Here is a 23,539-nt window from a genome sequence, read left to right on the forward strand (position 1 = left end):
ACTCCAAAACCATGCCCTAGAAAGAAAACAGAAACAAAAAAAAAAAACCACCAAACAGAAGAAACAAATGCCAAAATCCCACTGTTGAAAGAGTAATATTTCATAAAGAAAAGCTACAGTAAAAAGTCAAAGATGCCTTGATCAGAAGCCATGACTAAACTTAGCAAATAAGATAAAAATAAAGAGAATTTCCACAAGAGCTAAATGCATTTTACATCAAAGCATTACCAATAAGCTTTCCCTCCCTCCTCCCCGAACAACTAAGTGGAGGAAAGAAAGCCTGTGCTAGGCTAGGAAGGGGAAATGAGTAGGAAAGCACCCAAATTTACTTTTTCCTCCCGATCTGTTCATAGACAGTTTACTAAAGAATTAATTTTTGCCTCACAGAAATTGGAAAAACACCCTAATATTAATCTTACCACAACTAAGGACTACTAGATTGTACATTATAACTGGTATATATGAGGCAAAAAGCAACCACCTTACACTAGAATTAGGTGCTCTATGAAACTTAGCTCAGTTCTGCTCTTACAGTCATCGAGTTGTAGGTATCATTTTTTGCAGAAGCTCTGGACATAAAACACGATTTGTTAAACCTGTAGCTGATAAATTACAGCTCACCTTTCTTTTCTACATAATCCATGAGTGGCAATTTTTCTGCAGACCTTCTGATTCAACTCAGAGCTGAAGAGTGGAATGCCAAAGCATAATTCCAGGGGAACCCATTCCAATTCTGTTGTGGGTACTACAGAAAGAAAACCAAGAGACAACAAAATTTTAAGAAAAGATAAAGCAAGAATATTGACTCCAGAATCAGTTCTCAGATCAGGATCCACTGGATCATTCGTACTTTTTAAGACAGTTCATTTAGTGAACTGCTCACAGATTTAAGGGAATCCAAATTTTAAGGAGAAAGAACAGTTAACGTTGCACTTGTCCCAGACAATAATCAAACAACATGTTCAGATCCTTAAAAACAAGGTATCTCATTGGAGTGAAAATGTTTAGTACAAGCCATTTGTCATGTTTTTACCTTCAAGGCCTTGCTTGACTGCAGAATCCATTGAGGTGTCTTCTATTACCATCTCAAATGATTCTGTGCTCCCATTCACATCAGATCCTGACGCTAGTTCAGCCTCTCCTAAAGGTAAAGTGATTCTTACATAAACACGTAGCCTAATACAAATTTAGTTGCTACCTTATGTAAGGAACATCACACAAGCTTTGCCCAAAGACCATACAGCTATAAAACCGGAGGAAGGAATATGGAGAAACATAAGGCCTGACTCATTTTAGGACTGAAGAGTCATTTAGGGATCCTCAACACACTTACAAAAGATTAAGTTCTGGCATATAAAAATTACACCATTTACTTCTAATATTTTGAAATTATTCTTTTTTTCTTCTGTTGACTGTTCCAGTCCAGTGATTTTTCCAGTCTGCATTTGCTATTTCTGAGCTAGTCACAAAGAAGAATTAGGAAATAAGCCTACTGCCAATAAGATTTGCACTCAAAATAAGTTTTTACCTGTGTTGGATAATATCTTGTAGAGTTCCATATCAAAGAATTTAATCCTTTGTTCACCTTTGATAAAATGATTCTATGCAAAATCAAGGGAACACAGCCAAAAAATACAATTATTGGTAACCAACCTCTTCCGTCAGAAGCATCACTCAGCTTTCTGTTAGCATGACGACTTGAAGGATTCAACATAGTGACGTAGCCGCAAAAGTGCTGCAAGTCTACTTTGTTTCTCAGTATTTTTAAAGCCGTATGAATGCCCATGTTCACACGAGAGAAGTCTAGTAGAAAAAAAAAAAAAACATATTCCAACTTACTTTACAAGAAGCCTCCTCCACAACCATAAATTCATCTCTAGGCCAGGGTGAGTTTACTGAGATCTTCCTCTCTTGTACTGCTCCATCTTAATGATCACATTGGTAAATTTCAGATAACACATAAGTGATCACAGTCTTCCCACACCAAGTACTAACTGGTACTTTTATAGCGAAGGAGAAAGAAAAATACAAACAGAAGACAATCTCTCTCTCACACACAGACACATACAGACAGCAGAGATGGCAAGGTTCAGCTAGGAAAATTCAGTACAAGATACAGTTCCACATACCTGAAATTCTGAAGAGTTAGAATACAGTGTTAGAGGTTAACAAGGAGTTTCAACATTGAGTTGTTCATGCTAGAATTATAGATTCTGCCTTCAAGATTTTTCACCTAGCATCATCAGGAGAAAACAGACATCCCAGAGAGAGCAAATATAAAAGTAACTCATTTTGAGCTTAGTAAAAACTAAATTAAGAAGTTAGCTTTACTTCTAGTTGGCCCAGATTTTTCTAAGTGGTAGTTCAAGTCATTTTACATTTTGTATCTGGAAATTCATACTTTTATGACAGCTCTCAGTTGGGAAGGCTATGGCCTCAACTACACAAAGCTTGTGTGCCAGTCATCAAGGAGTATTTCAGAACATGTTAATTCCTGTCTTTCAAAATCAGTTGAGCTAGGCAGACTTTGAAGGAATAGGAGATTTTACTATGAAAGCTCCTCCTGGGGAAAAAACCTCCATAATAGTTCCTACTGCTATTAATTAAGGTAAGTATGTTCAGTTTTGGTCTCACCTGTCCTACAGTTAAAATAGGCTGAATAGAATACATGGAAGACTAATTTATGCAGTTAATAAGCAAGTATGCACAAAGAAAGATTCAGAGGTGTTTGTGGAAGTTACCACTTTACATCTGTGGTAGGAGAGGAGGCCAGAAAATACATTCTAATTAGGACAGAACAGAAAGGAGAAGACCATATCCAAGCTCAGAACAGACTTGTCAACCATTTAAATATTCTTTCAATTTTCTCATTTCATTTGACTCGTAATTCCAAGAAAATTTGTATTAAAAGGATTATTGCAACCTTACTGTACAAGGTAATGTGCAAGAAAATTAAATATGGTGGGGCAGAAATCACTTTAAAAACAGTCAGTTACCTCCCTGCTGCTCAGCTTCATCAAATGGAAAAGGTATGTGCATTGTTTCGCCCATTCCATGCATGCCATGCCCCTGAATATCAAGAAATTAAATTAGGAACAGAAAAATATACTCATCAGCTTAGCTCAGTCCTACATATGCTCTCTTTTAAGGAGTACCATCTCAAGCTGATGAAACAAATAAGCACATCAAGATATTTGTACATTAAAGTTCTTGCTTAGCTGAAATCAGTAATTAAATAAAATGTATGTGAGTAAACACAATGAAGTTAAACTTCGGTGAGGAAGAGCAGCGTTTCATACCAATTACTGGCTATAAATGGATTTCCTAATCACTGAGCACTTCTGGAACAAAACAGAGTTTCCACCTCTAAGCGCAGAACATTTTTGAGCAGTCAAGGCTGTCACATGGGCCTCTGAGAATGTGCTATTTCATGTTTGTTAAAATAAACATCTATTTATTTGTATGATTAATTCCGAGAGTTCAGCTGAACCAAAGAAAGAGAAGAGGAAGTTATTTTACTTCTCCCAAACAGACAAACCCATTCTATTTTTGCTGTTTGTGATAAAGAGCATGTTTTGTTCATACTTTAGCTAAATACCAAGCACTCTAGAAAAAGTGCAATTCTTGAATAACAGTTCATAATCCCAGTTACCTTAGACAGCAGTGGTATAAAAACCTTGTGGGCTCTTCACTTCCATTCCAGTTTCCTGTATCTCCAACAGTCATAAATCCACATCTCATTTTTAGCTAGGAAAACTCTATTACGTCTGCTCATAATACAATAATGCACACATAATATGCATTCAGTTGAAAACCCATGTCTTAACCACCACTGAATCATACCAACACTGTCTCCAGTAGCTAAACCTATTTTTCAACTCTTCACAAAAGTGTAGCTCTCCTATATGGTAGAGGAGACTAACAATGTAACAGCCTAACTCAAAAAATCATGCACGTTTTCATCATTTATACAGAGTACTCTGTACCTGAATTAGAACAGCAGAATGTGTTAAAGCATCGTTCAACATTGTGAGCACATTTGAAGTAGGAACTACTCCTGGGTCGTGACCCCAAGATGTTATTAATAAGCGATCATAACCCTAAAAGAGAGAAATTAAGAGTATTTACAGTAGTAGGGCAATATCCAAGCACATAAAGTGAAATACTAGAGTTAGGGATTACCATATTGTTACAATTAGGAAGTTACCACAGGTAACTACAACTCTACAGTGTCATACTTTGTACCAAGGATCACTCGTGTTCATATTCCTGGTGAAGACAGAATTTTGCCAACCTCAATGTTAAGATGCTATTTTGAACAGGAGATATCTGACACCAACTCCTGTAGAGCTATGTGGACATCGCAGAAGCCTCCTAGCAAATAGATGAAAGTTATCCCACAAATTTAAAAGCAAAATATAAACTAGATAAACTAACACTGTCAGAGAACAAAGATGTCTAAGTCCCCAAAATACCTATCCAAGCGGGAGGGACAGGAAGACAAAAACATTGAGTAGGAAGTAATTTCCCAGTTTCTCAGTTTTCAAGATTGAATTCCCCTGCATCTCCATAACATTTCTAGAAAGGTCTTAACAGTTCCCTAAGAAAATTACACTGCAAAACAGTAGCAGGAGAGAAGCATTCACATATGCACGCAGAGGAGAAAAAGCTCAAATTTGTGATAGTGCAGAATGTGAGATTGTTTAGTACAAGAAAGTCTGACTTATCAGCATGCAGATTCAAGCAGTATTGAAGTTTTCCAAGGCTACCACATTGAAAGCTTTTTACTAATAAAAGTGCACGATCCATACATTTACTGGTTGTTTAAACTAATGACAGACTAAGGTTTGAATCAAGCTCATCACCAATGGCCTTACAAAATGCCTTCTGCTCTAGAAGCCTTCATACACTTAATCCTATGTTATCTTAAAGCAAATCTTCTAAATAGAGGTATCTACAAAATTTATTAATTTGGAAAGGGAAGGGACACGCCAAAGAGATTTGAAGAATGGAAAATGCATCCACAAATTCTAGAGCCAGTGATGACTGCTGATGTGGGCACACCAAAGAATGAACATCCCCCTCTGAATGTCTCCATACCATTCTAATATATTCAGCTCCTCAAGTATCTATTCAGAATGAGATGAAAACTGTGGAAGCCTCTCTGCAGTTACAAATTTGAACAGTATTATTTTATGAATTCCACTGTGAGCAGCAAGACACAAACACTGCTAAGCATCTGCAGCATTTCAAATCAAAGTCAATGGATACAACGATTTTTGGTTCAGGCAAATTTAGAAGTTGCAATGACCACTTCCACCTAACGTTTGCCCAGTATACAGAATACCTAACAGCACTCCTTTGTGGCACATTTGTCCTTATTAGCATGTCAGACAGAATGAAAGAAGGCAGCATCTGAAGTCTTTCATGCACAAGTTGATCAGCTGCACTCTTCTGTGGGACTCCCTGACAAAGCACTGTATGGATGCTTAAAAGTTAGGTGGATTCAAGGCTGGAAGGAATCTGGGAGAGCAACTGATCGCTGAAGAGACAAGAATTCCAGTCACAACCTCAGTACACACAAAATCACATACAGCTCAGGAAGTTCCAGACCAGAACATGGGTAGGGCTGGAAGGGTCTTAAGAGAAAGTATTACATATTGTGCTTATTTTTCTTACTTACAGCCACTACTAGAGACGGGGACTAAGAAGACCTAATCTGTCATTTAAACTGCAAGGAGAATTACAGCCTAAAACTTCAAAGTCTAAATCACAGATTTCTACAGTGGACAAACTGGAAGTGATCACCTTAGCAATCTTCTAAACCAGGCAAAATTATATGTAGAAGTGTCCTTTCTTGTATGATACTAGAAAAAGCACAAATATTAGGTGTCTGTGTTTTCATATAGCTCTTCTACATCTTCGTAACACACTCTAGGGATGGGCTTACAAACTTATATTCACAGTCACTGCAGTACCACATTTTACACTAAAATTGAAAGCGGTGGAATCAAATACACTGGAGTCACATAGTGACAAAAGGAGAGACACAAGTATCATTCCTTTTTCAGAATCTAGAAAAAACAAACCAAGATGCTATATAAAACTTCCTTCTAGAAAAGGTATATCACCTACAATGAATTGTTACCTCCAACTTCAACTGTTATCCCTAAATAGCATACAGCATATCTTTGAAATATTTGGAGGAGGAAGAAGAAATCCATGCATAAGCTACCTGAAAAATGTCTGGAAGTTTTCGAAGACGTGTTCCTTTAGAGAGCAAGAGAGAGGGTGGTCCTTGTCCAGTAATGTGGTAAATATACAGTTTGAACCAAACAGAACTGACTTCTGGTATTGCAGGCCCAATATGCTGAAAAGAGATTATTCAAGAAATTAGAAAACTTAATATTGGAACTGCTATATGTACAGATATCATTTAAGAATCAGCAGTTTTAAAGAAATATAAATCTAGTTTTGCAGAACAAGAATTCAAATTTACCCTGCTACTGACGATATTCTAGGTACTTGGTCTAGTATTGCAAGACTCCTTACAGAAAAGTGATAAAGTATTTTCTATGAATATAAATTCAAGATCAAAAGGTGTCATTGGATAAATTATTAAATTAAGTTTGTTTATTAACAAGTATTCATATTTTTCCTCACTAAACACTTTTTTTTTTAGATGAATTGCAATACTATTATAGATGCCAATAACTGAGTCACTTAAAGAGGGACATCGAACATATGTATCCAAAACAAAGCTATTAAGAAGATATTATATGGCTAGATACTGGAGGGAAAACCCCCAGTATTTTTTCACCTGGGGTGTACAGCTGCTAATAGGTCGAATTTCATTGGTGAGTGGTGCCATGGAAACCAGCAGAGTATAATTTTTGTTGAGAACTCTGCTGCAGGTAGCTGGATCCAAGCCGAGCAAACTCTCACACCTTAAGAGGTCCAAGGGAAGCCCTATGTTGAAAATATAAGATTCTTAAATTATCACTTAAGATGGAACATACGACCCAAAACATTTCAGATTTTCCATTCTCCCCTGCTAAGTCATAAATACAACATTTTCCACAACTAAGTTTTAAATTATTGGGGTGAATTTTAATAAATCTATATATAATTTCAGCAATTCCAGTCATACAGGGTTGTCTAGCACAGAACTATAGCTTGCTCCTCACCAGCCAAATGATCACAGGAAATAAGCACAGAGGTAGTGAGGAAGTTGGGTAAGATTTTAAAAATAAAAATCTAGCCCCATTAGATGAACACACTCCCTTTCGTGACTTGAAAAATGTTTATTTGACAGAACAACTCTGAATAAACGACGACTCCTTTATTATGGCCTTCAGAAGCACACTATTTGAATTCAATCTTTTCCTCAAATTCAGCTTGTCTTGCCATCACTATGCTCTAACCTGTTGCTCTGGATGTTAAATCCAAGCCTTGGCAACCAAATCTGTCATTCAACTGGCAAACCCAGTAATGCAGGCTCAAAGCATGATCAAAAAGTGATGTTTTGGCTTCAAAGTATTTTTAAACAAGTAGGACATAAATTGCTTTCTGATATAGCAGCTTTATCAGAAAGCTGAGTCCATGGTAGGTAAGTAAACATACTTAGAAGGATTTCCTCAAAAGTGGTCACAGTACCATTACTGGGTTGATCAGGTTGTACAGCTTGTGCCCCCAGATCTTTATTATGCCGCAAAAACAGTATTGTGTTTCTCAGTGTAAGTGCGTGATCGAAGTATCGCTGTGCTTCTCCTTCACCTGTGCTTTGAACCTAAACAAGAAACAAAATAAACGCATACAGCTGACAGGTCATTTCCACAAGCATCAATTACACAAAAGAAAAGTTTAACAAATTAGCATTTTAAAGCTTTGTAATTGAGTAAGAACTCTGCGGCTTATATGCAAATGTGATCTACAGCAACTGTTAAATAAAAAGTCAGTCTTGCCCATGCTAGTCAAATAGTCAAAAAAAGTACACAAAGACATCATCTATAAATCAGAACTACAATTCAATCTTCAGGTAAAAGGATTTAAATGTCCACTCCTCCTGCCTGCTATGAAATGACACAGCAATTAACAGTTGTCCTTCTAGAATTATCTTTAAAGGTTGGATAGGTTAAACATTCCGGCACATAATGGTCAAATTTTCCTACAAAATTGATGGGCAGACTTTCTGAAATATTAACACCTTTCTAAAAGGGAAGTGATTTCCATTGAACAAGCCCCAACACAGGTGTGTGTACACACAGACCTGCAAATGCAGGTCACGAACTCACTTTGCTCACCAGACTCACCACATTCATACATATGCACAAGGTGTCCCTGAAAGTCACTAGACTACAAACCTGTGTGTAAAAAACATTTTAACTGACTCACTTAAGTTTGTATAAGGTGCTTGTTCTTACCATTGTATTGCGAAATAAACAGTTTTACACAATGAAAAAACTAGGGAGTTTTGGCCCCTTCAACACTTCAAGTGCTGAAAAAGCATTTGGTCGAACATGTAAAGGATTACCTTTTCCAGCTCCACCAAGAAGCTGTCAAGACTCTCATCTGACAGTTTCCCAACCTCAAACATAGTTACTGCATGACTTTTCAAGTTCTGGAATAGGAAAACAAAACTGTTTTAATTCTTTGAGAATGGAATGGGCAAGTAGAAGTTTTATTAAGCAAAAACATTTCTTAACAAACAATACAGAATTTTTTTTAAATAATTACAGCTGTATTATATTGAAGTCAAATATTTTAAAGCTCTACATAATTATTCTTGGCATGATACATTGAACAACTTTGACATACTGGTGAAAGATTTCCCATCATTAAAAAGGCAGTGAGAGTAGAATCAAACAGGAAGGCAATACGCTTTGTGTGTCCACTAGACAGATTCAGGCTGCTGATGCTGGCTGTTTCAGCTAATAGAGAACAAAAAGAAAACAGATGATCACATTTGTTTTACTTAAGAATAAAATCATCAAGTTTATGACAAATCTATTAAAATGAAAAAAACGTTAATTATTGCTATACTGAGTAGAACAGAACTCCTTTATCACTAATAGACTACTGATTGACTTAATTCAGAAGTTGGTATCTTCTCATCAATTGATATCTGTAATACAGATCAGCCTCATCTTCAGAAAAAAGGTATTTGGCTAAAGACTTAAATCAAGTAAACACCACCTCCCCCCCACTGTATATTCCATATAAAAAAGGATCTGCACAATCTGATTTTTACTTGTTTTTAGATCCCTTTACAGCCTATGACACTCCAGAAATACACAAATAATTGATCCTAACATATTAAAATTTACTGTTAATGCTAACCTGGATCATCTTGACTGTTGGTATCTGTATCTGTGGCTGATGACCCAGCTTCCTGTACAGGACTTCTGTTTTCCCCACTGTCCCATGAAAGCAGCATCTTTTGAGGGTCCAAAGTACTCCTATTAATGTGAATTAAAATCCACATCTATTGGTCACTGTAGCACCAGAGAAGTATCTCTGCCTTCTAGTGCTAGTAGTCCATGCACAGACATACTTTTCAATACTCCTAAGCCCTAAACCAGTCAAGCTTCATGTACCTCAGAGTCCTGCTTCAGTAGAAAAGTTTATCTGGGGGTTTGAAAATACCAGATATTGAGAAAGACATTGGAGAAAAAAAAAAAAAAAAAAAAAAAAAAATCAAACCACCCATCACTGAAGAAGAATCCAACAGGAAAAAAAAAAAAAATCTAATTCACTTTGTTCTCACAGTCTGAATTAGTATTAAACTCAAGCATAGCAGTCATTTTAAATGGCTTAATAGATACTGAACTAGAAGTGCCTGACAATTCTTAATTAATGCAACCTGGCACTCCAACTCAGAGAACCCTTTGTTGACTGGTATTAAATTCACTTTTCCAGGATTTGATCTAGATATACATACCTGTGAGAGCATCAGTGACAGAACAGCAGTGGTACCTGACAGCAAGCAAGCAAGCCTTATGTACATATTCACTGACAGCAGGGCCAAGAGAAATTGTCTCTGTACCAGCACTGTAACAGCTGGTATTGCTGGCACCAGGGGTTTAAAGCAAATGTACACCTGTCTGCTTCAAAAGCAGGAAACTAGGCATTTAAAAGTCAAAAAGCCAGCACTAAGTAACAGCAACAAAAAGTAGCACATTGAACTTACAAGGTAAATTACCACCCCTTAGCCTCAGATTCAAAAGAGGATCAAGTATTCTTGTCATTTTACACATTCGAAAGCCAAGTGAGATCTGTTGTTGCAGAGGTCAAAGAAAGCAACCAATAACTTTACAATCAGATTCTGGTTCTAAGCTTTGTCTTCAAAGAGAAAAGTAAGCCTTGTGAAAGAATTAAGACACTTACTTCAGCCTGTTTACTGAAGGAACATTCTTCCATGATGGATGAAGATTATCCAGGTTTATTACTTGGCCTTTTTTATGGGCAAAGCCTAACCGACAATACATGGACACAGCATTCTGGAGAAATACACATACACATAGTAAGCAACTGCTGTATGAAACCAGGTTGCAAGACAGTGAACTTCCCATATAAAGTTCAAAAAACGCATTATACACACATACCTTTACTAAAGATAAGTCAATCTCTAGGACATTTGCAAGCTAAAAAAAAAAAAAAAAAAAACAAAACAAACAAGAATCAACAATACAGTATTATCAATGCTGGGTAATTCACCATTTGTGGGCTTCAGCATCTTTTTGTTGGTTTTCTTTATTTTTAAACCCAAACTGTACTGGTAGAAGACATTTTGTCTTCATCAGAAGTGATGAAAAAAGGGGATGAAGTCTTATAATTGTCCCACTTGAAAGTATGCAAAAGAAATATACGGTTATCTTCCACTGTGTAATTTCTGGGTTAATCATGTATATCAAAAAACACATAAAGAGGAAAACAAATCCTGGCTATATTTAATGGGTATTTTTCAGGTGCTTATCCCCCAAGAGAATAAGACCTTATGAAAACATATTTCTCATATTAAATACATAAATACTTATGCAAAAGTTACATTCCTGCTCTAAGCCAACGTTCTACATGTTTTCACTGCCAAATCAAAAAAATTTTAAATTTTTTATTTCACACTAGCAAAACAGATTCTGTTCCAGTTCTAGCTTGTATAAAATAGTCTACATTAGTTGCCCCTGTACAAATTCATTCCAGCTGATGGAATTGTTTCACTGAATTGAAGTTACTCCTTCAAGCCTGAAGCACTATTACACTCAAGTTAAAGGAAACAGGTTGGATCTTAAGCCTGACAATACCTCTAAATAAAATCACTTGATATCAATCCACATCTCTACCTTAAGTATTTTCATCAATGTGCTTTTGGCACTTAAATATTCCTATCTCCCTGACACAGGGTAACTTTTACTTACCTCTGAGACATTAGTATGTTCATCTATCGAAACAAATATCTTGTACAAGAGTGTTTCAAAGTAATCACCTTGCACTCTGTTCATCACAAAACCTTCAAGTGGTGGCACTAAAAAGAATTACATGTGAAATTACAATTTGGTAATTTTATTAAACCGAAACTGCATAAAACCAGAAAAATAAATTTACACTTATTTTCATAGTACTTATAATTTTGAGGATTTCCCAGTCACAAAGAATAAAATCCTCAAGATAGTATATATGGTATTTAAAGTCCTCCCACTCCTTCAGAAAAGTAATAGTTGTCAACATGTCTTCTTATAAAAACTAAAGTCACTCTACCTCGCGTCACAGCCTTGCAGTCTCCAGCTCATCCACTACAGATAATTTCCAGCCATCCAACCCATACAATTATTTTGTAATATGAATGGAGATTAAATCATGGTTCTGACTGGAGTGGGACAAAAAACCCATCCTACCCATACACTCCATAGCCGAGACTCCCACAGCTGTCATCCATGCAATACGTCTCTTGTATTTAGAGGACTTTCACTTAGCTGATCTCTACTACAGCAGTGACAAGTACTTCTGCACGACCAGGTTCCAAACAAGTTATGTCTTTGCAGATTATACTGAATTCAGAAACCCCTGAGACCTAGCATAGCATAAGCAGTTGCTCAAAGGGCAGCCATATGCTGTGCTAGTTTAAGTTCCTACATAGTCCCCAGACACAGCATGTGCCTATAATTGAGGTGACAATGAAGAATGGAACCGGTATCTTTAAAAAAGTTGTATCTGTCCAGAAAATCGAAGTCCAAAACCCATGTCCTTCAGGTAAGGCAACTACATGTCTCTATGCTATTCTTTCTTTTCGTTACAGATGTATAGGAGAGTACTTACTAATTCATGCCATGACCCTTTAAGATGAGATTCTTTTACCTAAATACATATATAAAATAACCAAAGAATTCAAGCTGAAATAAATCCCATATAGAATAAAACCAGTGTTTTAATAGGGTCGAAAACATTTAGTCAGGAAAAAATTTCATAGCTCAAAATATTTTAATGAAACTCATGCATATGGACAAACAGCTTCCAAGACAGAGAACTACAAGATAACTGAAATGAAACCCAGAAAGTAAAGCTATAACAACATTAAATAGTTACTAACCTGCTATACAGCTGTCATCAGATATTGGTACATCAAGGTAGATAAATCCTTTGTTATACAAACCTTTATAAATAAAAGCACATCATTTTATAAAAAAGCACTTTCCAGAGTACTAATGATACAAAGTAGACTTCTCCACCAGCCAACTCAGAATTTAAAGTAATCTTTCTTAATAGCCTCTGCAGTAGAATATTACTTGGCAATGCAGGGATCAATAAACCATATCCAATATTAAACAGGTGTCATCTTAAACCAGAGTTCTTTACTTGCAGTCTGAGGCAGTACTCTTAGAGCTCCACAAGTACTTTCAGGACAGCACAGCAGAACGACCACAGATTGAAGCAGCTACATTTGACAAAGATGAGTGTGTCTCTGTCTAAATGTTAATTTTGTTTTCACCATCATCACTGTACTGTCAAGAAGTAATTTTTTTTTTTTATCCCGTATTAAGTTTTGTCAGCTGAGGATCATGGCTATATTTCAGTTTTCCCCTAACTTGGGCTAGAACTCGAACACTTCATAGCAAGGACACAAATTAAATCACATCAGTTCTGACGGTCCTCACATGTCCTACCCACACATATTCACAGCAAGTCGTATTATACAACTGAAAAAATAAATTCTGGGGCACTTCAGGTATCAGCATAGCTGCAGCACATATAGATGGACATTGTATATATTAAGGACAATAATATAGTAGGTTTTTAAATGACACTTTCCCAACATGAGATTTGAGTGCGAAGCCTCTCAGCTGAGTTTTGCAGAGTAGATAAGCCAGGGAGAAGTTTTTAAGGAAGGACAAAGCATTTCAGCATGGTTTTCTTTACAATCTAAGGTTTGTAACAGCTATACTCTAACAGTAAAGCATAAACCTAAATTACACAGTATAAAATAAGCCAAATTTATTGTCAGTGGTTCCTTTGGTGTTACCCAAGATCACTCCATCTACACCATATTCATTACATTGGGGTGGAACTGTACCAACAACCCTCAGGTGAAGTGTTACTAAACACCTGAAGTAGAATTGTCAGGATGTTTCACACACACAGCACTCAGCCCAGATATAACATGCGTATATATATCTAGTAAAATTACTACCCCCAATCAGATCTTAAATACAATGCCTGCATTAAACCAACAACTAACCTGAGTTCATTCATGCTGATACAACTGTTGTTCAGTATGGACAGTGACACATACTCAGCTAAGCAAACTGGTATGTATCAACAACCAGCTTTAATGGATCAAGATGACATTACAAGCCACCAACATGCTAAGGGTGCTTTTTACTGTCTCTCCTTCCAATTCAGCTCTCATAGCTGATACATCCTTACTTACTGTACCTGAAATGTATTTATGACATTGTAGTTTGTACTAAACTGTCCTCTTTTCCCCATAAAAATCCCATCCTACTGGCAGTCCATATATTAATGGTCTGTACATTCTTTTCTACCCATGAGTTAGGGTTGAAAGGTATGCTAGATCCTGCTAAACCTGAGCTGTAAGCCAGTCCCACAAGCAATACCAGGCCACATAGAGAAAGTTCATGAAGTTTTTTCAGAATTCAAATTTTCTTAAGCTCTATACTCTTTCAGACTCACTCCAGAGCTTGAATTTCACCTCCCTTTCCCTCTCCTCCTCCCTCCCTGCCCACCCCCCACTTTTTTTTTATTGTTTTGTTCTGCTTCAGTAACAGGAATTCTGCCTCAATTTCTTAGGAAAATTACAGTGCACAGGTTTGACTGCCTATAGTAAGCCAAGCCTTATGCATTTACAGACAGACTTCTCAAGGAGGACTTAGTAAATTTGTACTCTCTCGCCTAATATGATTTGTCTATATCTAATACTTGTTACTCTAACATGGGGAGACACATGCACACCATTTTTCAGTAAATTGCAGACCTTTGAGAAAGAAGACAACCTCTTAAAGTCTCATTTTTATGGTCTTCAAACAGTACAAAAATCACAAAGGCCCTCCTTCTTTGAAAAGCAAGGAGTGAAGTTTTACCACCTAGGATTACCAACTCTGACATTTTTAATTTTAGTTTCTCTTGTCCTGATCCACATCCCCCTCCCCCACAATCTGACAGTTTCTAATGAAACAATTTGTTGAATCGAACAATAGCAGAGCAACAGCTGCTAATTGCTCAACATTAAACCATTTACAGGATCTAGACTGCAGTCTGTACAAGATCTTGAGTATTTTCCTTCACCTCCTCTTATGCTTCAGCTGTCTACGTCCCCTTTTATTCCTAGTTTTCAGACACTACACTCAGAATTTACTAGGCAAGATCCACAAAGATATAAGGAATGTTCATTAAAAACTTACTGTGAACTACACTGAAGTCTAATGAACCGGCAAGCTGAGGACCTGAATCAATTATCTTATCAATAGCAGACTTCTCTGATGTAGTACAAATCTAGGTAAAAGAAATCATTACTTTTTTGTAGAACTGAGTCTATGCAACTTACTTAATATCACTCAAAAAAATCCCAAACATTTCAGCCTCAAATCAGTCACAAGTAACATAAGAATACAGGAAGTAACCCATGTTATTAATAAAAACATTTGCATTAAAGAATTCACTATAGTTCCATTTAAAGTCTTAAAATTTTTTACTCATCTCCGCACAATTTTATGCGTGCTCTAGGAACAGTACTTAATTGCACAGGTATTTGGCAAATGAAGTCCACAGTGTGATAGGTTTGCTCTTTAGAACTTCCAAACCAAGTGTCCAGCCACACAATTGGAAGATTTCTAGAAAGAGGTCCATTACAATATCAAAGTAATGTGCTTCAGGTTGACTACTCTGGGTTGATGGGATGTCAGAAGATAAGTAGCCACTGCCTAAGATATTCCAAATAGTAGTCAAAAAAAGATTCCACTGCTGCTTTAAATATGTTCTAATTTAAACAAAAGACTTACAGAGAAGGAATTAGATCCAGAAGAAATGACTAGCTGACTGTAAAAAGAAACTGCTGAGAATGGGAGTAAGGATGAAACATTAAATCAGCCCACAAATTTTTCATGTGCAAACAATGAAAAAAATAAGGAGACACGAGAAGCAGAAACAATGAAAACACACCAAAGAAAGTCCACTAACATTCTGATTCTAATTATACAGACAACGAAGAGTCAGTCAAAACTGAGCTGTCAGGGCTTAAATACAAAATTTAGGGAAACTTATTTTGTTGCTTGTTCACTGCAAAGCACTTTATCACACATAATAGTTACCACAAATTAGATGAAACAAAGCCACCTCAGAACTGTACGTAGTAAAAAAGTACACAGGAGGGAGAGGGCAGAATATTTCAACAAAACAAACATCACAATTTCCATCAGTTCCAATCTCTATTTCCATAAAAGAGTTGTTATAAACCCGCAGCATAATCTTGGTGTATTCTACACAAAGGAAGTCCCTGTTTTCAGAGACTATCTGTATTCAACCAAAATTAGAGGTACAATCCATATTAAAATACCTTGATGTCATCCTCAGTGATGTAGCCAGACTGCACGACCCACCACGCTTCTATGGAAATCTCCACAGGTTTCACAGGTAACAGATCATGGGCAGTTTTCCTTCTGAAAAATTTCTGCAGTGGTACAGTCCATTTGAGATAGTAATAAAGAGCACTTCACATGTGCAGAGACACATTTACCTTTACATAAACTGATTTTTACAAAAATTCATTTTTAGGTACATTATATTCACAGACTGGACACAAACAAATACTATTAGCCTCATAATTTAGTAAGTTTCCCTCCTCTCTCAAATCACACGAAAATAGGAAGGAAAATAATTCTTTCCATCTGATACTGTTAAGTCTTCCCATAAACCCGTATTTTGATCCATATTGTGTGTGTCACTAGTTAAAAAACCACACAATTCAAACACACTAGGATCAAGTCCAAATTTAAACTATTTGTGACATTTTCCACTCTGAACCAGTAAGAGAGCACAGCAAACAAAGTATACAAATAGGGTATTTTAAAGAAGATCAATGATGTCAAAAATAGAATTTTAGGAACGTACTTTATTTACTTTAAAGGACAAAGTACCCCACATTCTCAATGGGCATAGTGCTAAAAAGTACAGTGAATATCAGTCCAAGAAAAAAAAAAAAAGAGGTTACTGTTTATTTATAGACCTAAATAGCTTCTCTTCAGCTGCAAAGCCATTACTTTTTGGTTCACTATCAACTTCATATTTTGGTAAGCACACTTTTGGTTGAAGGAATACTGTGAAGATACTGCAAGAGCACTTACAAGTTTCCTGAAGAAAGGAACTGTTGCAAACTAAGGGTTCTACTTCTATCAACAGTCATAACAATGTTTTCCACATGTGCTGTTCACGTGCAAGGATGCCTGTTCACTCATCACCATTGCCATCAAGGAAAATATACATACTACAAAAATTTACACCTAGACAGAGTACTGTCTCAGAACAAACTCCAGTCGCAACTGCACTCATACAAACATGGAATAATTCTTCCAGAACCAGTATCTTTATCCCATGTTTATACTGGCCAGAAGACATGAGTTATCTGATGCCATATAGTAAATATAGCTCTGAAAATATGCGATTTAAAAAAAAGAAAACAAACAACCACACACACACAACCAAAAACAAACGTAGCACTGAGTATACGTTAGTATACTTTGATTTTAAATTTAAAAGCTCTTTATTAACTTCAGAAAACAACATAATTAGCAATATACTATGTCATTCTCAATTAGTGACACTATTAAACTAACCAGGCCCATGAAATTAATCTATTCATTTTCTATGAAATAAATACAGGAGGGAAGGGAGAAGGAAAGAGGGGAAATTGAAGACAAACTTACTTTTGAAGACCTACATTGGTTCATTAGATCTATATACTGATTTCTTCCTATACCAAGAAGTCTTAAACCTGAAAAATAAGTAAGGTTTTACTTCTCTTAAGACAGGTTTAAGCTGCAGATACATAAAACATTCTTCAAAGAATCAGACCTACTTCTGTGATATTTTTAATTAGTCTTTCTTGCCAAAATAATAGTTACAGAAGCTAAATTCAGTTCTAACTGAATTTGACAGAGAACCATGTGCATTTAAAACCAGAATCCATCCCCATTTGTTTACCCTGTACATGTGGAAAAAAAAAAAAAATCCCACATCACTCAACTCCCATGGTAGCAGGGAATAATCCAACCCCTTTCTCTCCCCTATATTCACATCAACAAGTAATAATTATGCTTCGGATTAGCAGGACTGGAGTTGTACCAGGTTTTGGTTGATAGTTTTTCTTCCCCCTAACCAAGCCCACACCACGCACTAGATTAAAACTCTGAACTAAGAATTAGAGCACAAAAAGCCACATAAGCCTCTAAGGAAGATGATTACAACATAGTTGAGCTAAAGTGAATCAAAATTTAATTCTATCATCTCTAGCCTTCAATCGTTAAGGTACTATGAAAAGATGCTGGAAAACTACTTGTTAGTTTTAACCCATGTTCTGTCTTAGTTTTAACTTCAACTTTCTAGCATGACACTAGTTTTTATGATAAAACATTAATAAAGGTGTTTAACTTAATTATACTGCAATCACCAACCTGCAGCTGCTGCTAAAATAACAGAATTACTCAGGAGGGGGACAGGGGAGAGGGGCTTTGGGGTGTGGAACAAAAAACAGGGAAGCCTTTCCTCTCTTCATATTCCTGACTAACACTAGATTTCCAACAAGCTACATGGTGCTGAGGTACACAGTTTTTCCTTATCTGTTTCCCCAGTGTGAGCAAATTAGTACAGTTAACTGACAGTATCCTTTAATAACAAAACAAAACACAACTGTTTTCAACAGCTCCAGGTTCCTCACCTGACTACACACTATCCTTGAAGAGAATTTTATAAATTCATATCAAAGGTGAGGAATTAAGTCCTCAGCTATAAATTTCTTAGTGGCAGGTTTGATTAACACTCTCACTATACCAGCAGTTTACATTTTTCTCTGTAAGACTTATCAGTAGGCTACTGCTCTCACCCTGTTCTCCTCCACCAGGTTCAATGTTTTTGCCTTCCTAATCTCCTCACTCCATACCCACAGCAGTCTAACAGAAAGCAGAATAAAACATCTTGCACATCCCGGAGTGTCAAAAAATACCAGATTCTCCTCTCTCTTTTTCTGGTACATCATCCCTCAATCCACACTGAAGGTAATTCACAGAAGCGTCAAGAGCCTTTCAGTGTCTTGCTAAAGCTTTCTGTCCAACACATGCCAAAAAACATGCCAGAAAAGGACCAGCAGCTCAGCTTGCTGATGCACAACAGCCAGTAAGACTTTCCATCCAGAAGTCCAAGCAAACACGAATGCAATACAAGCAAGGACAGAAGCTGCACAAGGTTTTGCATGTGCCTATCTGTACTCAAACTAGCCCCATTCCAGTGCTGACTATACGGGCAGAACTCTGTATGGGGACCACATGTGCCTTAATATCACTATTTAAATGCTTCTACACCTTCATTCACATGCTGAACAGATGCCCACAAGTCTGTTTTCAGAAGCTCCTTATTACCAATTCCTTGAAAGCAGTAATGCAACTAGGTAATACTTACAGTCAGCAGCAGTGAAGTTGGGTAATGAATCATAGCTTTTTTCACTGTTCATTATATCCTTAAAAAGACAAGAAAATTTAGTTCCAATAAGAAAGTCATTGTTTCAGAGAAGCAGGTCTCAAATTCTGCCTGCCCTTTTTTTTTTAAAAAAACAAAATGAAATCAAAACAAATCTATTAAAGTTAGTTACCTTATCAAACTTGCCAATTACTTGCTTAATCATTACACAGTAAGTTAAACACACAAAAAAATAGTCTTTTGTTTAGTCAGTTTTACAAAGATAAATGCTGACTGAAAGAATAATAAACAAAATCCCGTATAACTTTACAAAAAAAAACCAGCACATGGAATTGCTAGCGGTAATAACAGAATTAGCTAACAACTAATCCACTATGTCCGGAATCACTATACACAAAATAAGAAAAGCACTTCTGATATCCAATGAAAATAAAAGAAGGTTGCCAGAGTGCTGACAAAAAACAGAACCATCTTTGTTCTCATAAAGAATCTGCCTTGAGCTTTTGAAAAAGCTTCTAATATGGTTAAGTGTCCTTTTGAAAAAGAACAAAGAAGTAAAATAACCATTCAAATGTGCTGTTTTTTAAAAATGGTAATTTTCTTTGTTTTATTAAACAGAATGATGTCTGTCTTTTACAGTTTGAAGTGAAGAATAACAAATCTCAAACCTCAAAAGAAAAAGACTGGCCTCTGAGCAGTCTCACCCTAGCTCCACATGGCAAAGTTCAGCTCTTGAAAGACTAAGGAGGACAGAAGGGAAAAAACTGCAGGTACAAGTAGTTCTCTAGAAGCTTTCCTTACCATTTCCTTACTTGTTAGTAGACCCTACCCAAACCCAAACCAACTATGTGACACTGCCTTGTACGCATTACAGGGCCACTGCCAACATCTCTAGGACAGAAAACATCATCATCTCACAGTAGTTTTGTACTCACCTCCATTATACCCGTGTAATAGGAAAATGGTGTTACCCTCAGACCTTTCACCATGATGTCAGACAAATGATAAGGGTACAACATGAGATGATCTCGACTGTATTTTAACAGATCCTCATAATATTTACGTTCATCTTTCTTGACATGCTTAACTACAAGGGGAGGGAAAAAAAGTTACACTGTTCTATTATGTTCGTTTTTTTAAAAAAAGTGCTACAACAAAAGGATTAAAAATAGTATAATGGCAATTGACATAAAACTAAGAACAAAATAAATGAGTGGTGCAGGGCATTCAGTACCTAAGGATTTCTACATACCATACAAGTACTCACAGAGCCTTTAAGGATGACATTAGAACAGAGCAGATATATTTTACAGTTTACCAGGAAATGGCCCATTAGGACAGAACTCACACAGGCTGTAGGAAATTATCTTTTAATGAGTGAAACTATTATCTACTTTGGGAAGACAAATGCATGCAGTCAATGCAAAATAAATTGAAAGCCTGCAAACAAGTCATAGCCAACAGCTCATGTGAGTCAGATCCACTCTCTGCATCTCATCTAGTGACAGGTTTTATTTTACTAGTCAAATCCCCTCTTAACATCTACATTTCTTGAAAAAGGGCAGCATACCTACAGCAAGAAGTTCCATCTGCCAACTCAGTAACATTAAAGTGTGCTTCACTAGAAAAGCTGCCAAATAGACTCATCAAGAAAAGTCTTGACTTTTGTTTTATCTTTTAAAAGTATTTCTTTTCAGGGAAGGAGGGACTTTTGAGCAGGGTTAGTTCTTGCATTTTTACAGTAAAGATAAGCTTCCACACAGAAGAATCAGGTAGCAATTAAAAGTTACTTAGCTTCTTTACTCACCTAAGTTATTCCGGTATCGTAACTGATTGCGAATGCTGTAGAGTACGACCTGTCTTTCATATTCCCTCTGAGAGTTTCCAAGACCCTTGAAAACATAAAGGGCTTTTAGCCGACATGCACAAAACCCCTTTTAGTTAAACCACTGCAGCACCTTAAGAATAAATATATGCAAGCAGTTGTCATTACTCAGGTAGTCCCCCCAGTTCAATGCAGTGATAGTATCTTTAGTCTCTGTATGAGGTCAAAAGTATCTTTAGTTAAATAGGTCTCTCTATACAGGATGCAAATTTAAGCAATAATCTTTAGTTTCTTTCCTAATACCATTCTTATAAAAAAAAAAAAAAGAGAGCATCTAATTCTCAAATCAAAGGTTTTAAACTGTATTTTAGAAGACACAAAGTATCAAGCATTTTATCAAGCATTCAGGGTCTTGCAGCCTTGAAGAATTACCCAGAACTAGCGTAGCATAAACCAAGCGTGGTGAATGACATGTGATGCTTCAACTGCTGCACTCTAAGTTTATAATGCAAAAAAAAATAATAATGAAACAGCTCAAGTTGTAGCTTCACACAAGCAAAGCAATCAAGTGATTTTAGGTCACAAGATTAAGGCGTAAGCACAGCATGAAGGAAGATAAAAAAATAACTTTGGTTGATGCTTTAAATGCCTTATTTCAAAAACAGCTCCCTTAAAATTCTTCTACTCTGCAATTGCAACAAGTGAGCTGGGTGGGTTTTTTCCCCCCTCTCCTGGTTCCCTCATTGATGCTTATATTAAAAAAAATCCTTGGATAAAAGACATAGTTTACTGCATATAAGGGATAAACAAGTTACCCACATACTGCAGAATCAAGCATTAGAAAAGAAACACCTGGTATCACAGAAAAGGTCCATAAATGTTTAAATAGCCCAGGAGGGATCCAAGTATTCGTTCAAAGCATAAAAATACTAAGGAGTATTTTAACACTAAAGTAAACAAAACAGTATTCTAGAAGTTACATGAAAATAAATAATGCATTAAATACTGGTATATTTTCTATCCTGAATCACACAGCCAACAGTATGGCACTCGGGTAGACAGGTAAAGAAAAATCATCATCCATGCCCTTCTTACAGCTCCTGAAAGCTCCAACTCAAGGAATTTAATCACTCAGGGCCTGCAGCCACTGCTCATCCTCTTCATCCTTCCTTTGTGCAAGGGCAGGAACTGTTTAACAACACGTGCTTTCAAGCAGCATAAGACTTTGCAGATGAGAACCTCCTCTCGACTTGACACAATGCCTCCCCTCTGCTATCAGAGGCCCATTAAATTCAGCAAATCAAAATTTCATGAGGTTTTCTTTTGACTCGAGCCACTCACTGCATCAGCTCCCTGGCTACTGAAACACAGATCTGCACAGGTCTCCGATGACACCTGTCCTGGTTCGGCTCGCACTACTCATGGGCTGCGTGAGGGATTCCCCTCTCAGCTGGTCTGGCGTCTGCACAAGCTGGGAGAGGACCTCCACACCTCCCTCTGCCCACAGAGACCCCAAACCACCCCTTCACCAACCTCTCCTCACAGGGGCCCCCCCAAACATAGACATACATCCCCCACTCCTCACATACAGACCCCACACCACCCTCACATCCCATTCTCCCCCTTGAGACACACGTTCCCTCCCCCGCCTCTCCCACACTGCCCCCCTCCCCACAAAAAAACCCACACCCGCGCCCCTATCTCCCCACAGCCCGACACCTCCCTCCCCAGGTAGGCACCCCGTGTCCCGGGCCGCCTGCCTTCCCCCGGGGCAGTGAGGGCTGAGCCTCGACGCCTCCACGCCCTCCGCCTAGCACTCTCCCTCTCACCGCTTCCCGAGCTCGGCAGCCCGCCCGCCGGTACCTGCTTGACGCTGGCCGGCAGCCGGGCCCAGGGGTAGTTGTGACGAATGTGGAACTCCACGTCGATGTTCATGGCGACCGGAGCAGCGCGGGCCGGGCCGCGCCGCGGGGGCCCGCCGCCCGGAGGCGCTCCCGCCCACCGGCCGCCGCTTCCGCCTTGCCGCCCCTCTGTACGCGTCACTTCCGCCGGGGCGGGGAGAGAGGCGGTGGTCGGCCCGGGAGACGTCCGCGGGCGGGGCGGGGCTGCGCATGCGCACGGCCGTGGGCGGGGTGCTCCGTCGAGGGTTTCACTCCCCTCGGCTCCCCCTCGCCTTCCGTGAACCCGCGCAGATTTGGGAGCGGAGCCGAGGGCAAAACGCCCCCGTTAGCCGCTTGGTTGCTGTTGACGTCAGTTTCCCAGTGCCCGCTCAGAGCCGGGGCAGAAACGAGCGGCCCTGGGCTGCGCCAGCTGAATGCGCCCGCAGCGTGGGGGCTGGGGGTGTGCACACCTGAGTACCCGCAGCCCACCCTGTCCGTGCAGGGTCTTGAGCAATTGGATTAGTATCCTCAAGGAAGCTGCCGCACATAAAACAGTAGCAGGTGCCCCTCATTTTAGGATTTAGGTTCTTGTGAGTCTGCCTGTGTCAAAGTTGGTGCCAATTCTCCATGCGGTATTTTC

General features: G+C 38.0%; 1 protein-coding gene across 2 annotated transcripts in view; it reads right to left on the reverse strand.

The window, feature by feature from the left end:
- Nucleotides 1-23,041, reverse strand: part of FAM91A1 (family with sequence similarity 91 member A1) — a 28,078-nt gene extending 5,037 nt beyond the window's left edge. The window contains exons 1-22 of one of the 2 annotated variants that reach the window (XM_042785924.1): nt 22,883-23,041; nt 21,002-21,086; nt 20,130-20,281; nt 19,177-19,234; nt 17,430-17,497; nt 16,064-16,177; nt 14,913-15,003; nt 12,584-12,646; nt 11,415-11,521; nt 10,605-10,643; nt 10,387-10,499; nt 9,340-9,458; nt 8,818-8,930; nt 8,534-8,620; nt 7,657-7,789; nt 6,821-6,969; nt 6,236-6,370; nt 3,987-4,100; nt 2,997-3,069; nt 1,654-1,803; nt 1,034-1,141; nt 622-745 (exon numbers count right to left, since the gene is read on the reverse strand). In XM_042785924.1, coding sequence (XP_042641858.1) covers nt 622-745; nt 1,034-1,141; nt 1,654-1,803; nt 2,997-3,069; nt 3,987-4,100; nt 6,236-6,370; nt 6,821-6,969; nt 7,657-7,789; nt 8,534-8,620; nt 8,818-8,930; nt 9,340-9,458; nt 10,387-10,499; nt 10,605-10,643; nt 11,415-11,521; nt 12,584-12,646; nt 14,913-15,003; nt 16,064-16,177; nt 17,430-17,497; nt 19,177-19,234; nt 20,130-20,281; nt 21,002-21,086; nt 22,883-22,954 — 2,267 coding nt within the window. In that variant the 5' untranslated portion in view covers nt 22,955-23,041. Of the gene's footprint in view, nt 1-621; nt 746-1,033; nt 1,142-1,653; nt 1,804-2,996; nt 3,070-3,986; nt 4,101-6,235; nt 6,371-6,820; nt 6,970-7,623; nt 7,790-8,533; nt 8,621-8,817; nt 8,931-9,339; nt 9,459-10,386; nt 10,500-10,604; nt 10,644-11,414; nt 11,522-12,583; nt 12,647-14,912; nt 15,004-16,063; nt 16,178-17,429; nt 17,498-19,176; nt 19,235-20,129; nt 20,282-21,001; nt 21,087-22,882 lie in introns of both variants that reach the window. The other variant, XM_042785923.1, reaches the window with a different exon arrangement.
- Nucleotides 23,042-23,539: the final 498 nt, after the last annotated feature.

This window comes from Tyto alba, unplaced genomic scaffold (genome assembly GCF_018691265.1).
Source record: "Tyto alba isolate M040663 unplaced genomic scaffold, T.alba_DEE_v4.0 Super-Scaffold_9, whole genome shotgun sequence".
NCBI lineage: Eukaryota > Metazoa > Chordata > Aves > Strigiformes > Tytonidae > Tyto > Tyto alba.